At 49.7% G+C, this 17,926-nt stretch overlaps 1 protein-coding gene across 2 annotated transcripts in view; it reads left to right on the forward strand.

Moving 5' to 3' along the window:
• Adck5 (aarF domain containing kinase 5) overlaps positions 1 to 17,926 on the forward strand; it is a 19,454-nt gene continuing 1,528 nt past the window's right edge. The window contains exons 1-8 of one of the 2 annotated variants that reach the window (NR_073123.1): positions 1 to 136; positions 11,400 to 11,503; positions 12,711 to 12,860; positions 16,876 to 16,951; positions 17,078 to 17,273; positions 17,361 to 17,501; positions 17,580 to 17,693; positions 17,795 to 17,926. Coding sequence is in view for 1 of the 2 variants with exons in the window: in NM_172960.3 (NP_766548.2) it covers positions 125 to 136; positions 11,400 to 11,503; positions 12,711 to 12,860; positions 16,876 to 16,951; positions 17,073 to 17,273; positions 17,361 to 17,501; positions 17,580 to 17,693; positions 17,795 to 17,926 (930 nt within the window). In the remaining variant the exon portion in view is untranslated. Of the gene's footprint in view, positions 137 to 11,399; positions 11,504 to 12,710; positions 12,861 to 16,875; positions 16,952 to 17,072; positions 17,274 to 17,360; positions 17,502 to 17,579; positions 17,694 to 17,794 lie in introns of both variants that reach the window. The other variant, NM_172960.3, reaches the window with a different exon arrangement.

Raw genomic sequence — 17,926 nt, forward strand, 5'->3', positions numbered from 1 at the left:
ACTCTACCCAGGTCTGTGTGGCGCGTGTGGGCCGGTGCGCAAGCGCATTGCCTACTCTTTCGCGGGGTCGTCTGGGCACCAGGGACGTCTGCGGCGAAACCGGGAAGAGAGCACTGCCGGGGACATGTGGCGGCCGGTGAGGACCCCGCCCCCGCACGCCCTGGTCCCTGACTCTGCGCTCCGCATCCCTGCGTTGGGATCTCTCTCTGTACCCGGAGGTTCTGGATCCAGTCCAGGCCCGGGCCCTGCCCATCGACCCCAAAGCTTTGGAGAACTCTGATTCCCGCTTCCTCTTTTTTTCCCCAGAGCCTTTGGGAAGACTCAGCATTATTTAACCTCACCCCAGGGTCCTCTTCCTTCTGCCTCTGTCCTCAGCGCATCCCTCGGGTCTCCCCGGGAAGCTGCTCTGTCCTCTCTATCAGCTTCTGGAAGGGAGACAACCCCATGATTCCCGCTGGGTTAGCATGCCCTCACTCCCTTAGCCCCTTGTTCTGGCCCTGGGGGTGTCCTTGCCTATTCCCTGCCCTTGGAGTATGGCCCTTCTTCAGTTGTGTTGTTTTTAAACTTCTGCGAAGTTGTTTTTCTAGTACATCTGGCCTTGTAGGTTTAGATAATGAGAGGCCAGGAGGTGGGTTAACGTTTGGCTTGCAGTGTACAGCCCTGCTGGGTGTGTGCTTTCTGATGGGAGTCCTGTTGCTCAGAGACAAGTTGCCTTTTACACAGACAGCACTTTACTGTAGCAAAAACTTTTCCACATATCCGTATTACTTGTCACTTACACCTCTAGACAGCCCTGGGAGTTTGTTTTGTTTTGTTTTGTTTGAGATAGGGTTTCTCTTGTTTTTGGACAGCCCTGGCTGGCCTGGAACTAGCTCTGTAGAGCTGGCTGGCCTCCAACTCAGAGATCCTCTGCTGGGATCAAAGCCATATGCTACCACTGCCTGGCTAGAAAGGCAAGGGTTTTTTTGTTTGTTTGTCTTAGTTTTTTTTGTTTTTGGCTCCTTGCTTACCCCCCTCCAAGGTTGGGGTATTTGGTTTTAGCTCTGGCTGTCCTGGAACTCACTCTGTAGAGCATACTGGCCTCGAACTCACAGAAATCTGCTTGCCTCTGCCACCCTAGTGCTGGGATTAAAGCTGTGTACCACCACCACCCTACCAGAAAGGGGAGTTTTAACCTCTGATTAGGAATTACTGCACAGTACAGTGGAGTCCTTGCAGGTTCCCAATAACAACGTCCACTTCCTCTAGCTCAAATCTCTAGGCTGTTACCTACTAACTTTGGGAGATGGTCTGTGGCTTAGTTTCCTGTTGAGCTGCCTTGGGCTGTCTATCAAAGGTCATAATCTAGTCATCTTTTCTAGGGCTCTATCCTGAGTCTTGGCAGTCTTCATGGTGCAGGCTGCTGGCTTGTATGGATGTCTCTCTTTTGCCAGCTGTGTCTTCTCCTTAGAGCAGGTGTTTGCTGCTTTATGAAACCACTGGAGAGAAGTCTAGTTGAATGTTTTTTTTCTTCTTTCTTTCTTTCTTTTTTTTTTTTTTTTTTTGGTTTTTCGAGACAGGGTTTCTCAGTATAGCCCTGGCTGTCCTGAAACTCACTCAGTAGACCAGGCTGGCCTCGAACTTAGAAATCCACCTGCCTCTGCCTCCCAAGTGCTGGGATCAAAGGCGTGCGCCACCACTGCCTGGCAAAATATTATTTATTTACTTTTATGAGTACACTGTAGCTGTCTTCAGACACACCAGAAGAGGGTGTCAGATCCCATTACAGATGGTTGTGAGGCACCATGTGGTTGTTGGGATTTGAACCCGGGGCCATTCTGGAAGAATGGTCAGTGCTCTTAACCGCTGAGCCATTTCTCCAGCCCGGAATGTTTCTTTCTACAGACAGACTGTATATACGTTCATTCTCTGTAAAAAGGCTGAAAACTACCAGGCACGGTGGCACAGCATTTAGGAGGCAGAGGCAGGAGGATTTCTATGAGTCAAGGCCAGTCTACAGAGTGAGTCTCAAGCCACATAGTGACAAACAAAACAAAACAAAATAAAAACCCACCAAAACAAACCCATGAGAACTAGGCACAGGTTGCCTCTGTATGCCATTCTGTCTAAACTGAAAGACGTGAAGGAGCTGTGTGACAGTTGGAGGTCAACGTCACCACAGGCTGGTGAGTATGGACCTGCTTCAGTGTACCAGGGCACCAGTATTCTCCTGGGGGGTGAAAATGTACAGACACCCTCTGTCCGTTTGCCAGCAGCATGGTGGTTTCCTTCTGGGCTGCTGCAGCCAACCAAGCTGTGGGCATCACAGGGATCTGGAGCGGGGGTCATGGTAGACAGAGACACAAGCCGGGTTCACCTTGAGAATAAAGTTTGTATCCCCCCCACCCCACCCCACCCCACCCCACCTCCGTTGCTGTTTATATAATGTTTAATAACTCCATGGCCCTGCAGGCAGTGCTAGAGCAAACAGTATCTTTACGATCCTTATCTGAGTCTTCTGCACTTCCCTGCCCCTGTGGCCTTGTTTTGCCCTGAGGACACTCCTCTTTGACCTTATCTCCTGCCTTCATTTTTTTTTTCCACTGTCAGGGAAATGACTTGATGAGCCAGGGACCCTACGCCTCCTCTTGTTTGGAATTTGGGTTTTGGCAAAGTCTGACTGTAGGCTTGGCCCACTCTCCCTTTTGGGGGGGGGGTTCAGCTTTTTTCTCATTTGATGGAGATCAAGAGATAGCCTAAAGGGTGGGTACTGGGTCTCCTGTCTCGGAAGGACCCAGGCATTTGAGTAACCTCTGCAGTAACCCAGGGTGGTAGCTCTGGAGTTCTCAGCCCAGGGCTTTATCTACTTGATGACGTCATGCCCAGAGTCAGACTGGCATCTCCTACCTGACTGTGACCTTTGACTGTGAATGAATCCTGGTGGGGCAGAGAGTATTAACAAGCGCCTCCTAAAAGAATCTTTGTTCTATCTACATCCTTTGTGGGGGAAAGATAGGAGGCAGCCTGATAGGGGGAGGGACGGGCCTGCAAGAGCCTCCGGCAGTGGGTGAGGAGGCAGCGTGCTCCAGCCTCTGTTTCCTCACCAGAGCCCTGACAGTGGAGGCCAGTCACTGGGAGTCAGAATGTCCTGTATAATAAATACCAACAGGGGCCTTTCATTGCATTTGGGTTCTGAGTGTGCACATCTAGAAGAGGGGTGTGACAGGTCCCCTTCCAGGGTATTCTGGCTGGACTGACCTGGTCAGCCTTGTCCCCTCTGCAATATGCCTTCAGTATGAGGTGCCATCTAGATTCCTATGTCACCAGAAAACCCAAGGCGTCACTGACAACTAATGCTGGGCAGAGGTAGCACCGGCTTCTTTTCAGACAAAGCTCCTGGCACTGCTCTGGGTCTTTCTGAAGAACATGTTACCTTTTTTGGGTGGACAGTTTTGGTCCTAAACAGTGAGCTCTCTCAGCTTGGAGCTCTGGGCTGCCTCTTTGAAGTCAGCATAGGGCCCTGTCCGCAGGCCCTTCCCGCTCAGCCCTGGCATAAGGTACTTTTCCTGCTCGGTTCAGCCTATGGCTCTGGGCAGGATTTTGTGAGCCCGGGAAGAGCTGCAGTGTGTGAGGTGTCCTGGCTTCTGTTGTCTCAGGTAGCTGTTTCTAGCCTGACTTATTCCCTCAGCTTCTGGTCTGTTCCTAGCAGTTTGTGCATGGCATCTGTCTGCGTGCTTCTGTGTACTCGGCAGTGACCTTCCTGAGACAGTGGCCCCTTTGAAGTTCTCAGCCAGTCCCATCCCGGCCCCAGTTGTAGTGAAAGTCTTTCTGCATTCTCAGGGTGTGACTGTCTGCTTGTGTGGTAAATGGTCTCACTTTTCAGAGAAGAAAACTTTTTTTTTCCCCTGTTGGAAAAGCAGCAGGAGGTGGGTGGTGGACACTCACACCTTTTAATTCCAGCATGTGGGAGGCAGAGGCAGGCAGATCTCTTTTGAGTTTGAGGTCAGCCTGGTCCACAGAGGGAGTCCAGGACACAGGGCTACATAAAGAAACCCTGTCTCAGGGGAAAAAGAAAGAAAAGAGAAGAGAAGAAAAGAGAAGAAAAGAAAAGCCGGGGGCTGGTGAGATGGCTCTGTGGGTAAGAGCACCCGACTGCTCTTCCAAAGGTGAGGAGTTCAAATCCCAGCAACCACATGGTGGCTCACAACCATCCATAACAAGATCTGACTCCCTCTTCTGGAGTGTCTGAGGACAGCTACAGTGTATTTACATATAATAAATAAATAAATAAATATTAAAAAAAAAAAAAAGAAAAAAGGAAAGAAAAGCCGGGCGTGGTGGTGCACGCCTTTAATCCCAGCACTTGGGAGGCAGAGGCAGGAGGATTTCTGAGTTCGAGGCCAGCCTGGTCTACAGAGTGAATTCCAGGACAGCCAGGGCTACACAGAGAAACCCTGTCTCAAAAAAACAAAAAAAGAAAAGAAAAGGAAGAAAAAGAAAGAAAGAAAGGGAGAGAGAGAGAAGGGAAAATAGGGAAACAGTGGGAAGCAGATATTCAATAATGTAATCTGGAAAGCAAGAATGAGCACTGCCGTCTGGGTAAGCTGGAGAGAGCAGCAGGCATTGGGCCCAACAGGGAGCCGGCACAGGGACAGGACCTTGGAGTGCTGTGTGGGGCATCCTTGATCCCCCTGCGGCCTTGGTGCTGGCCTGCTGGACACACATTCATCCTGTGTCGTGTGTCAGGCACTGTTCCAAGGGCTTGCAATTGGTTTTGTGAGCTTAATTCACTCTGTAGTTGTGCAATAAGCCTCATTTCCCTTCCTTCCTTCCTTCCTTCCTTCCTTCCTTCCTTCCTTCCTTCCTTCCTTCCTTCCTTCTTTCCTTCCTTCCTTCCTTCCTTCCTTCCTTCTTTCCTTCCTTCCTTCCTTCCTTCCTTCTTTCCTTCCTTCCTTCCTTCCTTCCTTCCTTCCTTCCTTCCTTCCTTCCTTCCTTCTTTCCTTCCTTCCTTCCTTCCTTCCTTTCTTTTTCTTGGATATTTTATTTAAATTTCAAGTGTTATCCCCTTTCCTGGTTTCCCTCCCTCCCAGAAATACCCTATCACATCCTCCCTCCCCCTGCTTCTAATGAGGGTGTTCCTCCACGCACCCACCCACCCAAGCCATACTTTCCAAAGCAAGAATCTGAGGTTTACTGAGAAAGATGAACTTCAGTCGATTGCTAAGTACTTCAGCCGAGAGCCTATCCAGAGTCACCCAGGGGTCTGCAACAACAAGCCTGGGGGTGCATTTGCCCTGCAGATATGAGTAGCATCCCTAGCCTTGGTTCTTAAAAGCCCCTTCTTCCGAGATAGCCTGGGCTACAGTGAGACCCCATCTCAAAAGACAACTGAAAGTGAACAATTTCCCCAAGTCAGGCCATACACAGTAGAGTCTCTAACTGATGGCAAATAGGCTAGACACAGCATCATCTCGGATTAGTGCCTCTGCCATAAAATAGCTGCTTCATTCTCAGAGTGCTACCTCAGACCAGGGATTTGGATATTCTAGAAAATCTGTACCTTGTTCTCCCCTTGTGCCACTGTAGATTGTTCAGGTCTCGTACACACTTAGCCCCTTTTTTGACTTTTACTTTGAGACAGGGGTTGACCTTCGTACACCAGGCTGGCCTCGAACTCACTGTGTATCCCTGAGTGGCCCTTGGAACTTTCAGTGATGTTCTTGCCTGGCACACTGGATGTTGGGATTATAGGTGACCGTCATTTTTCTTTAGTATGTGAGTGTTTATATTCATTGCGTAGGGACTGTTTCCCTGTGTGTATGGAGTCAGAGTAATGAGCGCTTGCCCTACGTGTTAGCCTCCAGCCTCATTTCTGCATCACTGAGAGCAGTAACAGTGATAATCATCTATTGTATATATGCTTAACTGTGGGTACCCACTACCTGAATCTACCTGTTATTTTTGGTTATGAGCCTACCCTTTAACATCTGAGCTATCTCCATATCCTGAGTTATTATTAATAAGTTGACTTCCTACTTGAAATTGGGTTTTTGTTGTTGGCCTACATATTTTAATACTTAAATTTTTTTCCCCTTCCCTTTCTCCTGCTCACTCTGGCCCGTAGGTTCTTTTCACAACGGATGGTTGTGAGCCACCATGTGGTAGCTGGGATTTGAACTCATGACCCCCAAAAGAGCAGTTGGTGCTCTTAACTGCTAAGCCATCTCACCAGCCCAGTACTTAATTTTTAAAAAATACCTTTTTGAGACAAAGTCTCACTATGTAATTCTTGATGGCCTGAAAAATCATTATGTAGACCAGGCTGGCTTCTGCCTCTGTCTCTGGAGTGCTGGGTTAAAGGTGTGCGTGTGACGTTGAAACTTGTCTTCCTGTGAACACCTCCTGAGTATTGGGGTTCCACAGTGGCCTTAGCTGAGACAGTCTCTGCACACTTCCATATGTACCTCCCACACAAGGATTCACGCTTTGTGTCCGTCCGCATGGATTCACGCTTTGTGTCCGTCCGCATGGCGAGGTTTTGTGCTTGAGAGATACTGATGGGCTGGAGAGACGGTTAAGAATGCTTCCTGCTCTTGCAGAGGACATGGCTTCAGTTCACTCACACTGGGTGGCCTACAACCATCCGGGTCCAGATATTCAATACCCTCTTCTGCGCTCCTCAGGCACTTGCAGTCACCAGGCACAAATCCTCACAGATGAACACACATACACAAGTAAAAATAACAACAACAAAAGAAATATTGATGGAGACTAAGGAGATGACTCAGTGGTTAAGAGCATTCCCTGCTCACAACCACCTGTAACTCCTGCTCTTGGAGATCCGGTGCTCCAGCCTCTTGTGGGCACCCACAGATACACTCATGGCATATACTCATATATCTCATATACTCATATATCTCATATACTCATATATCTCTCAGATCCCTGGAGGAAGGACTAGAGAGGTGGCTTAGTGGCTAAGAGGTTAAGAACACCGGCTGCTATTCAAAAGGACTGAAGTCCCATTCCTAGCACCCCCATGGTAGCTCCAGTCCCGGGGGATCTGATGCCCAACTTCTGTCTTCCATGGGTACCAGGCATTTATGTGGCACACAGACATATTCAGACAAAACACTCACATGTATAAGATAAGTAAATAAAAATTTTAAGAAACTGGAAGGAGCCAGGCAGTCATGATGCATGCCTTTAGTCACAGCACTTGGTAGGCAGAAACAGGCAGATCTCTAGGTTCAAAGCCAGCCTGGTCTACAGAACAAGTTTGTTTTAGGACAGGTAAGACAGAGAAACCCTGTTTCAGAGAGAAAGAGAAAGAGAGAGAGAGCGAGAAAGAAAGAAACTGAAAGGAAAAGAGCTGGAGAAGCAGACATCAGTCATGAGAGAGAATTACTGTACCTCCAGTTGGCAGGCAGTGGTCTTGTATTCTTTTTGGGGTTCTTGGTCCAGCTCCCCTTAACTTCCTCACTGCCAGATAACTGTGGGACCCCTTAGATCCCACCTAATTTCAGGCATCCCCTTTTCTTATGGAGCAGACCCCACTCTGAGTCAAAATTCCATTTTCCAGTTATATGGGGCGGGGTGGGGGGGGATCCACCTCTTACTCTTTAGAAACAACTGCTTACTGGTCCCTGTGTATGCAACTTTAATGTGACAATGGGGAGGAGCTGGGCCCTGTGCCCCGGCTGAGTCATGACTGGACGATAATCGCTCCCCATCTCCTGCTCAGAATGCTATACAGTTACCGTTGTTTAAGTGTCCTCTCCTGCACTGCCATTGGTACCTCCTGCCAGGTCACCCATCTGCCTGGTTGCTCTTTGAGCCTCTCATGTCCTTGAAAACCAGGGCTTGTTTCATCTGGTCTTGCAGAGCTGAGAGTTCAGTCAATGGGATTTTCTGGGAAGGTAGATCATAGACCTGGTCCTTCGACTTCTGTGTTATTCTCATTATTAGCAAACCAGTGTGCCTCGGCCAGAAAATAACTGGAAACTGCGGATTTGGTTCAGTATTCGAGATAATAAAGGCATGACACACTGTACTCTGAACATTAAATCCTGAATTCCTAGGAAATTTCACTGTTAAAGGTCAGGAACAAGGTGCAGTGACCTGTGGTCCTAGTTACTCATAAGCCGAGCCAGGACGACTTGGTGAGCCCAGCAGTTTGAGGCTAGGCACAGCAACACAGTGAGACCCCATCTTAAGAGAAGGCTGGGAGACCAAGGCTGTCAACACATGCCCAAGAGCAATAGTGCTTTCCTAGGTACTCTTGCTTCAGGGGTTTTGTGAGTATCTCTCAGGCCATGTATATGGTCCACGCCTACAGTTCTCTAGTGGGGTCCCCTGTTGTCTGCCTCTGGGTTCTCAGGAGGTATTTAAACTCCTTGTATCTTTTTTTTTCTTTTTGAAATAGTCTCATTATGTTCTGGCTGTCCTGGAACTCACTATGTAGACCAGGGTGGATTCAAACTCAAGGAGACCCACCTGCCTTTGGCTCTTTTTTTGTTTGTTTGGTTTTTCGAGACAGGGTTTCTCTGTGTAGCCCTGGCTGTTCTGGAACTCACTCTGTACACCAGGCTGGCCTCAAACTCAGAAATCCACCTGCCTCTGCCTCCCGAGTGCTGGGATTAAAGGCGTGTGCCACCACCGCCCGGCCTGCCTTTGCCTCTTAAATGCTGGGATTAAAGGTGGCACAACTATACTTGCTTATCTATGTTATTTATTTCTTTCTTTGTTTGTTAGTTTGTTTTTGATTATTTATAATATTTTATTGTCAGGTGTGCTAATACACACCTTTTTAAAGATTTGTTGTTGTTGTTATTTACTACCATGTGAGGGTGTTTATGTGTCTGCATAGGGTGTGTGCACATGTATCTAGTCCTTGGACACCAGAGGCTTGGGGTCCCCTGCAGCTGGAGGGACAGCGGTTGTGAGCGTCCCAGTGGGTGCTGGGAACTAAACTCGGGTCCTCTGGAAGAGCAGGAAGTATCTAAACTGCCGGGCAGTCTCTCTAGCTTTAATTTTAAAACTTTTTTTTTTTTTAGATTTTATTTATTATTTATTTTATATGTAAGTACACTGTCGCTGTCTTCAGACACACCAGGGGAGGGAGTCAGATGTCATTAAGGATGGTTGTAAGCCACCATGTGGTTGCTGGGATTTGAACTCAGAACCTTCGGAAGAGCAGTCAGTGCTCTTAACCGCTGAGCCATCTCTCCAGCCCTAGCTTTAATTTTAATTTACCCTTTTAATCCCAGCATTAGGAAAACAGAGGCAGGGGGCTCGGTGTGAGTCTGAGGCAAGCCTGGTTTATGTAATGAGTTCCAGACCAGCCAAGGCTACATAATGTGATCCTACCCTGATTAATAATCGTGATAATTGTGTTTTATTAGTATATGCTAATTATACATAGTAATGAGTTTATTTTCAAAGTTTAAAAAATTGTCAGGCATGGTAACATGCCTTTAATCCCAGCAATTTGGGAGACAGAGGCAGACAGATCTCTGTGAGGTCAGGTCCAGCCTGGTCTACAAAGTGAGTTCCAGGACAGCCAGGGCTACACAGAGAAACCCTGTCTTGATTTTTTGTTTGGATGTTTTTTGGGTTTTTTTTTTTTGTGGGGGGAGGGTTGAGACAGGGTTTCTCTGTGTAGCCCTGGCTGTCCTGGAACTCACTCTGTAGACCAGGCTGGCCTTGAACTCAGAAATCCACCTGCCTCTGCCTCCCAAGTGCTGGGACTAAAGGCGTGCACCACCACACCTGGTGAAACCCTGTCTTGAGAAAGCAAAGTTTAGAAAAAAATATTTTGTGTGTATGGGTGTTTTTGTTTGCATGGCTTTGTACCCCATGTGTGTCTGGTTCCTGTGGGGGCCAGAAGAGGGCAACAGATTCCAGTTTTAGATAGTTGTGAACTGGGATAGCTGTGGGTGCTGGTATTCAAACCAGGTCCTCTGGATGCGCAGCGTTCTTCACCACTGAACCATTTATTCACACCCCACCCTGTTTTGTTTTGTTTTGAAGCAGGGTCTCATTGTATAGCCCTGGGCCTTGAACTTGCTCTGTAGACCAGACTGGCTTCTAAGTCAGAGATCTACCTGCCTCTTCTCCTCTAGGTGCTAGGATTGAAGGCGCTGTGCCACCATGGTCAGCCCGTAATAATGAGTTCCACTCTTAACATTTTCATACATGTATCTCATGCATTTGACCGAGTTCACTGCCATCATTCTCTGCTCTCCTCCTCCCAGGCTAGTGATTCTCTTTCCAAATCACGGCACTTTCTATTGTCGGGATTCATGTGCGGCTGCCTGTGTGTGTGTGTTTGTGTGTGCATATTTGTGTGTGTGTGCGCGCATGTGCGTGTGCGCGCGTGTGTGATGTATACCAGTGAATTTCATTAGAGTCAGGGGCGTGGGTCACTGCTTCACAAAAGCACGGGCCCTTACCACGGGTTCACTGCCTAGTCACTCTTCCTTTGTAACAGGCTATTTTGATAGGTTCAGTCTTACACACGTCTTATGCAGGCAATCACAGCTGCCATGCATTCAAGAATGCAGTAGCCATATCAGGCCCAGAGAAGAACATCCCGCAGAGCTCTGACCCGTCCTCGGGCTCTCATACCTCTCCTGTAGTGTTCCTGCGCTTTGGAAGCGTGTGTGTGTGTGTGTGTTTGTGTGTGTGTGTGTGTGTGTGTGTGTGTCTGATTATAGCTGTCCTGCTTATAGCCAAGACAGTCACTTACGTATTCTTGGCACTGTGACCAGTTATGACTGTCTGCAGTTATTGTTCCCACTGAAAAAAGAAGCTTCCCTGACCAGTGGTGGCAGTAGAGCTAATCTGTGGATATAAACATAATTACTTAGCAGACAGTAAGTGGGCAAATCATGTTCTCTTAGCAAAACAGCAGCTGCCACCTCCTCGTTGGACCTGTGGTTCCCCAGCTGTGGCTTTGGCCCAGTCAGCTCTCCTTGAACCTTTTGCTTTCAGAACAAGGTCCAACACAAAAGCCACTTCCATAAGACCACACTCTTAGTATTGGTGGGTGGGCATTTGCTGACACTTTGCCCATGGTGTGTGTGGCCTATTTCCTGTGGTGAATGGTTAGTGGTGTCAGCACCAAGAAACAGTAAGTGCCAGGTGAAGGGTGCCACCACATACTTGCTGTTGGCCCTTACCTCGGACAAGCCAGGTCGGGATGCGCTCTCTTCCCTCAGAGATGAGGTGTTTTCCAGCATGTCTGTCCTCTCCTGCCTTCAGCTTTCTTACCCAGGAGACAGCTGAGGCTGATATCTAGCCAGCTTCCTGCCTGGAGCCCTGGAAGCACAGACGGCCCTCACTAAGGGAGAGTTTGCTCCAGGCCCGTGTAGATGCCAGGCACCTCTGCCAACCCTTGCTGTCTTTCTTCTTCACAGATGCGACTGTGTCACTTCCACTCTACCCTGCTGCAGAGCAGGCAGAAGCCCTGGCCGTGCCCTGCCATATTCTTCAGGAGAAACTTCAAGAGCCCACCAGCAAGGTAATGAGACCCCGCAGCCAGATGGAGGCACCCTTCCCAGGCAGGGGGATGACTGTGGGGTCACAAAGATGGAGAGGCCCACACCGGACATTTTCTCCTGCTGGGTTTGTATCTTCCTGTGGTGTCTTGAACCTGAGACCACAGGGTTCCCAACCTATGATTGGTAACAATCTGTAGAGACGGGTGCTTCCAATAAGAACTTCATGATGGGCCGGGCGTGGTGGCGCACGCCTTTAATCCCAGCACTTGGGAGGCAGAGGCAGGCGGATTTCTGAGTTCAAGGACAGCCTGGTCTACGAAGTGAGTTCCAGGACAGCCAGGGCTACACAGAGAAACCCTGTCTCGAAAAACCAAAAAAAAAAAAAAAAAAAAAAAAAAAAAAGAACTTCATGATGAGCAAACATTGGCAGATTAGGAGGACTTCAAATGGAGGTGCCTGCTCCATCAAAGAGACAGGGCTCATTTAGAGATGGAGAGCAGAAGGGTCTCACAGGGGCATTAAGCAAGGGGTGAGAGCAGCCAAAAGAAATGTGGGGCTGCATGGCTCTGTGCACAGGGGAGGGCCTGTTCTTCTTTTCTTTCTCTCCTCCCTCTCTTCCTTCCTTCAACTCACCCTGTACACCAGGCTGGCCTCGTACTCAGAGGTCTGCTTGCCTCTGCCTCCAGAGTGCTGGGATTAAAGGCGTGTGCCACCACCAGTGGAAGGTCCTTTCTCTTTGTGTTCCATGGCATAGAAGGCTGTGAGCATGGCTGCCGCTCCAGCTGACACTGTATTCGGCATGTGTGGGTGTTTGCTGCCATGGGCAATGTGAAACCCTATCTGTCCCTTGTTTTACATGCTTGCTCAGTTTGGTTTGTGCTGCCTACCAGGTTTCACTTTCTGTCAGTCAGGATCTCTGCAACATCATAGTGGGGATAGAGATGGTGGTCCAGTCTGTAGACTGCAGACCTTTACTGGTCCACCTGATGAGCCCTTCACATCAGTGGCCAGGGCCAGGGTTCACGACAGCCGAAGGCGACCTACTCCTCCAGCATCTGTGCTGTTGTTGCGGGGTCTAGTGAAAGGGCCTCGAAGGTGATGGGTGCCCTCTGATGCTCACATGGTCCCATAGACAGGACTTAGCTGCAAAGGCAGGGAAGAGGGAAACTGAGGCCCCAGCTTCCTTGTGTAGGAGCAGCACTCCAGCTTCTGCCTATGTCTCCACAGGACCTCAAGAGCCAGGCTGCTGTGGAGGCGGGCACTCTCTGCCACTGTGGTGGGGACACCCTTCCTACTTGGAGCCTACTACTTCATGGCAGAGGCATCGGAGAGGAGGAAGCTGCGACTTGCAGTCGATGGTATCGGGCGCTTTGGCAGGTAGGCGGGCTGTGCCAGCCCTGGTAGAGGTCGTGTGGGATGGCCTTCTCTTCATTCCTGCCCTCCAAGGGATGCATGGAGACAGGGCTGGGGGCAATGAGAAGAGCTCTCCAAAGCCTGCACTAACGAAAACTTCAACAGTCTTTACCAGATCAGCCATGGCCTTAAAGGCCATGGCTCCCGCCCTGGACATAGAGAAGCTGTCCTCCCCCTACCATCCAAGGAGACCTGGTGCTCCGGTCATCTAGTGTGGGAACTGCCACCTCCATCCTAGCACAGTGCGGAACGGTTTCTGCCAAGTTCCTTCCTCTCCCAGGGTGGGAATTCCTATAGCTGGTAGCCCAGCCTCATTGGTTTTTGTTAATGAGAAACACCTCGTTAACATGAATAGTCTCTCATTAGGCTAAGGAGAAGCCTTAACCTTAATGTCTTTGACCTGGTAAAGGTCAGGGTCCCGTGGTGCAGGGTGTCATCTTGCTCCTTGAAGCTCTGAGCACCACTGCCTCCCTGAGCTGGATCCATCTTCTCGGGAAAGGTTTAGGTTGGCCCCTAGATCCGTAGGCATCTGATGAGATTCATCACCAAGATTTAGTCCAGTTATTCCACCGGCATGGATGTGGTTGGATACCTCTTTCTGACCTCGAGGCCCTCCACGCCCATCCTTCTGGTTGGTCTTACCTGGAGCTCTGAGGCATCCCCCAGTGGCAGGCTAAACAATGTCTCCTGTGCTCTGCAGGGCCCTGAGTTCTCAGAACTTAACATCCTTACCCAGATTCTGCTGCCGTCGATGCACTGGGTAGGGCCCTTGCAGAGCCCTGGCAGCTGCTCGTGTGCAGCCCACTCTCACTAATGGGAAACCAGCTTCACAGTTCAGTGCTAGGGGCCACACTGGGCCTTGGCCAGGCGCTGAGAGTACAGCCGAACATTGTTTTTCCTGGATCTCCAGGTTCTTTTATTTGGAAGCCTTGCCAGGGACCAGGCCAGGAAGGCCTAGGGAGCATCTTTAGCTGGGTGCAGGCCCCACAAAACACAGAACGGCAGTTGGGAGGAGCCTAAGGGAGGAGTGAGCTGGGGAATAGCTCAGGGTGGCTCACCATGAACAAAGCTGGAGGCAGACTGACTTATAAGGACAGAGGGGCAGAGGTGGAGGAACCCTGCGACTACCTGGGGCAAGAGTTTTCTCCATAGCAGAGCCTTGAGCTCTTTCCCCTTTTTGGTTTTGGTTTTACTGTGTAGCTCTGGCAGGCCTAGAACTTAAGTACATTAGACCAGATTCTTCTGCCCCTGGTCTCCCAGGTGCTGCGAGTAAAGGCGCACACACATCACTACACCCAGTTTCCTTTTAGACATCTGAGTCAGCATTGTTAAGTTGTTTACAGACCTTGTGGTCCTCCTACTTCAGCACTGAGTCCAGGGGATTTGAGGTACGCTGCTGACAGGCTCTACTTCCTTTTCTGTCTTGAAGTTATTTCAAATATCCGGAAATGGCCGAGTGTGGCGGTGCACACCTTCAATCCCAGCATTTATGAGGCCGAGCAGTCTTTGTGGTTGACACCAGCCTGGTCTGCACAGTGAGCTTCAGACCAGCCAGTGCCACATAGTAAACTCCTGTCTCAAAACAAACAAAGGCAGTGTCAGAATAAGTGTCAGTGTTCTGTTATTCCACTCTTAATGCCTTAGCGCACACTTTCTGTAAACAAGGGTATTCTTGTATATAACTACTGTAAACACAGATGAGTTGCCAGGAGTGGGAGTGTATTCTGGCATTCAGGACTCAGAGAGATTATGAATTCCCACCCCCACCCCTTTTTTTTCTGGCTGGTCTTGAACTCACAGAGATCTGCTTGCCTCTCTCTTCCTTGTGGTCCCCGGTCCCTGTGGCAGGGCCCCTTGAACAGCTGTCTGCTGGGTAAATAAAAGTTCGTCAGAGGAGACTGCCTGGACCATGTTCACTGCAGAGGGACCCCTGGGGTTGTGGGCCAGAGGTTGGAATAGTTAGTGTCTAGCTTTCTTTGTGGTGGGTTTGCCCACTATGTCCTCCAGTCAAGTCTACCTCATGTACCTACTGCTCTTCTGGCTAGAAAAACATAGACGTACTATACTTTAGATTTTTCCACGTCCAGCCTAGTGACACGTGACCTCCGTTTGTTCCTTAAATCCAACAGTTTTTGTTGTTGTTTGTTGTTGTTTTGTTTTTCTCAGACAGGGTTTCTCTGTATAACAGCCTGGCTGTCCTGGAACTTCCTCTGTAGACCAGGCTGACCTCGAACTCACAGAGACTCCTGCTTCCTGAGTGCTGGGAATCAAGACCTACGCTACCACACTCAGCCGAGTCCAGCCTTTCTTTTCTGTCACCTCAGTATTTGACTTTACGAACAGTAAAGTGATAGCTTTGTGATGGTGTCTCTCAGCGATACATTCTGGGTGAAGTAGCGATGGCGATTTTTCTACTTCAGTCACTTTTCACCATTGACTATTTGGCATCTTCCTATAAAGACGTTTCCTTTCTACCATTTGTAGATTGATTATTTACACGAGTCTGGACTAAGATAGCTGTTTCATTCAGTGTGTTGCCTGTGCTTGTTCTGCTGCAAAGACTATTCTGGACTGTTGTTGTTGTCCTTTCCAAGTGTTATCACTTACGTCTACACCCAGATTGCACCACAAGCCTTCCCGTGACCTTTCACTCTACCCCCTTTTTAGGGCTTTTTTTCTCCCTTCGTGGCATTAGTAGTATAGGACATTGAACTCCAGGCTCATACTGGTCGTTCTCTGCCCAGCTTCAGAGCTGCTATTTGCAATGGAGTCGAGACCTGGGACTGTGTTGTAAATGCACACATCTCATATTGACCTGTTGATGTCCAGCCCTGGAGAAGAGACGGGCTGGACATCAAGTAGATACTCCCTCTCAGTCACCATCTTGTTTCTTCCCATTGTGTTTCTGACATGGCCACCCTCAGTTGCTGTGGGTGTCACCACTGTCCTTACCTTGAAGTACTAAAAAACTTTAGGTCTACACTGCCTAGAGAAGGATATTCCAAGTGGGAGCTCAGAACATCCTTGTCTTCTTTGCTCAGTCAGTAGCAATTCTGCAGTATAGAGTCCTGCTTGCCTTCTGAGTACTGCTGGGCTGAGTAGGAAGATCTGGTTTATGGAGTTTCACAGTTTCTGGGTATAGGTTGACTTCTTTCTTGCTTCCATAGCTAGGGGAGGAAGAGGTATCCCAGAAAGGAGGAGCCCTTTTACGTCAGGTCAGTGCGACCTGCCACCTTTTTGGTTATGAGCTTTCCTGTGATGGAATAGCCAGAAGTGGGACCCTACTGAGGCTATCCCAGGAGCTTGGCTTTGTGCCCTCCCACCTTGTAAGATCCCTTCAGCTGGGCTCCTGAGTCCTCCTGCAGGTCAAGGCTGCCCATTTTAGTCTACGGGATGCCAGTGGGATGCTCTTAGTTCTCAGTAGTGGGTAATCAGCTTCTGTGGCTTTTCCCTTATTTTTTACATTTATTTATTTATGGTGTATGTGTAAAAATGCCCCGAGGTGTATACATGTGAAGGTCAGAAGACGAATCTGGGGAGCTGATTCACCACATGGGTTTGGAGATTGAATTCTGGTCAACAGAACTCGGTGGCAAAGGCCCTTCCTTACCTGTTGATCCATCTCCCCAGCCCTTCCCTGGTTCCTAGAGATCAGTTTTCTTTCTCCCTTTTGCCAAGTGACCTTCTGGGATTAGGCTGCTGCCACACTCATCACTGCTCCCTCTTCTCACCGTTCTCATCCCTCTCCCCTCTGGCACTCCGCAATGGGTCTGGGCACCTTCAGGATACTGTCACTGAGTAGTAGGGTAGTATCCTGAGCTCACAAGGACCCAAGTTACTAGAGGTTAACTTTAGCCCAGTGTCACTTTGCACATAAGAGCTGATGGGAGAGACCAGATTTTGGGCTTAGAGCAGAGGGTCCCACAAGGACCAACCTATGCCTCAACCTGCCCGGGGCTTACGCTGCTTCTGCCTGCAGGTCTGTGAAGATTGGTTTGTTCATCTCCACGGACTACTGGTGGTGCACAAACGTTGTCCTTCGAGGAGTGGAAGAGGTTTGTTCTCATATCCTGAGCACATGGTGGGGTGAGAGCAACACTGGAGGTGCTGGGTTCTGGGAGGACCGTGGAGTGGCTGGCCACCTGTCCCCAGCCTCTCCTCTATGCCTGTGGTCAGAACAGCCCGAAGTATGTGGAGATCATGTCTGCCTGTCACCAGCGTGCGGCTGACACCCTGGTGGCTGGAGCCATCCGCAACGGGGGCCTCTATGTGAAACTGGGCCAAGGGCTGTGCTCCTTCAACCACCTGCTGCCGACAGAGTACATCCAGACGCTGCGTGTGCTGGAGGACAAGGCCCTCACTCGGGGCTTCCGGGAGGTGAGCCCAGCTAATGGGAAGGAGGATAGGGGTAAGCGGGGCTACTTCAGCAGCCCTGCAATGACGCCTAACACACATTCTTGCCAGGTGGATGAGTTGTTCCTTGAAGACTTCCAGGCACTCCCTAATGAACTCTTCCAGGAGTTTGACTATGAGCCGATGGCTGCTGCAAGCCTGGCTCAGGTGCACCGTGCCAAGCTACACGATGGCACTGATGTAGCTGTAAAGGTATCTATGGTGCTGCACATTAGATGGATCCTGGGTCAGTAGTGAGCCTGGGTTTCAGTGTCCCCTGGCCTACTGCAGGTACAGTACATTGACCTACGAGACCGCTTTGACGGAGACGTGCAGACCTTGGAGCTCCTGCTGCGGCTCGTGGAGCTCATGCACCCCAGCTTCGGCTTCAGCTGGGTCCTACAGGTGGGCGCCACCCATGGCGGGCAGGTGGGCGGGGGTTTGGCAGCTAGTTGTAAATGCTAAACCTGGACCTGACCGATCATCTGTCCATATATAACCTCTAGGACCTGAAGGGGACCCTGGTCCAGGAGCTGGACTTCGAGAATGAGGGCCGAAATGCTGAGCGCTGTGCTCAGGAGCTAAAGCACTTCCACTATGTTGTTATCCCTCGGGTGCACTGGGACAGGTCCAGCAAG

This window comes from Mus musculus, chromosome 15, assembly GCF_000001635.26.
Source record: "Mus musculus strain C57BL/6J chromosome 15, GRCm38.p6 C57BL/6J".
NCBI lineage: Eukaryota > Metazoa > Chordata > Mammalia > Rodentia > Muridae > Mus > Mus musculus.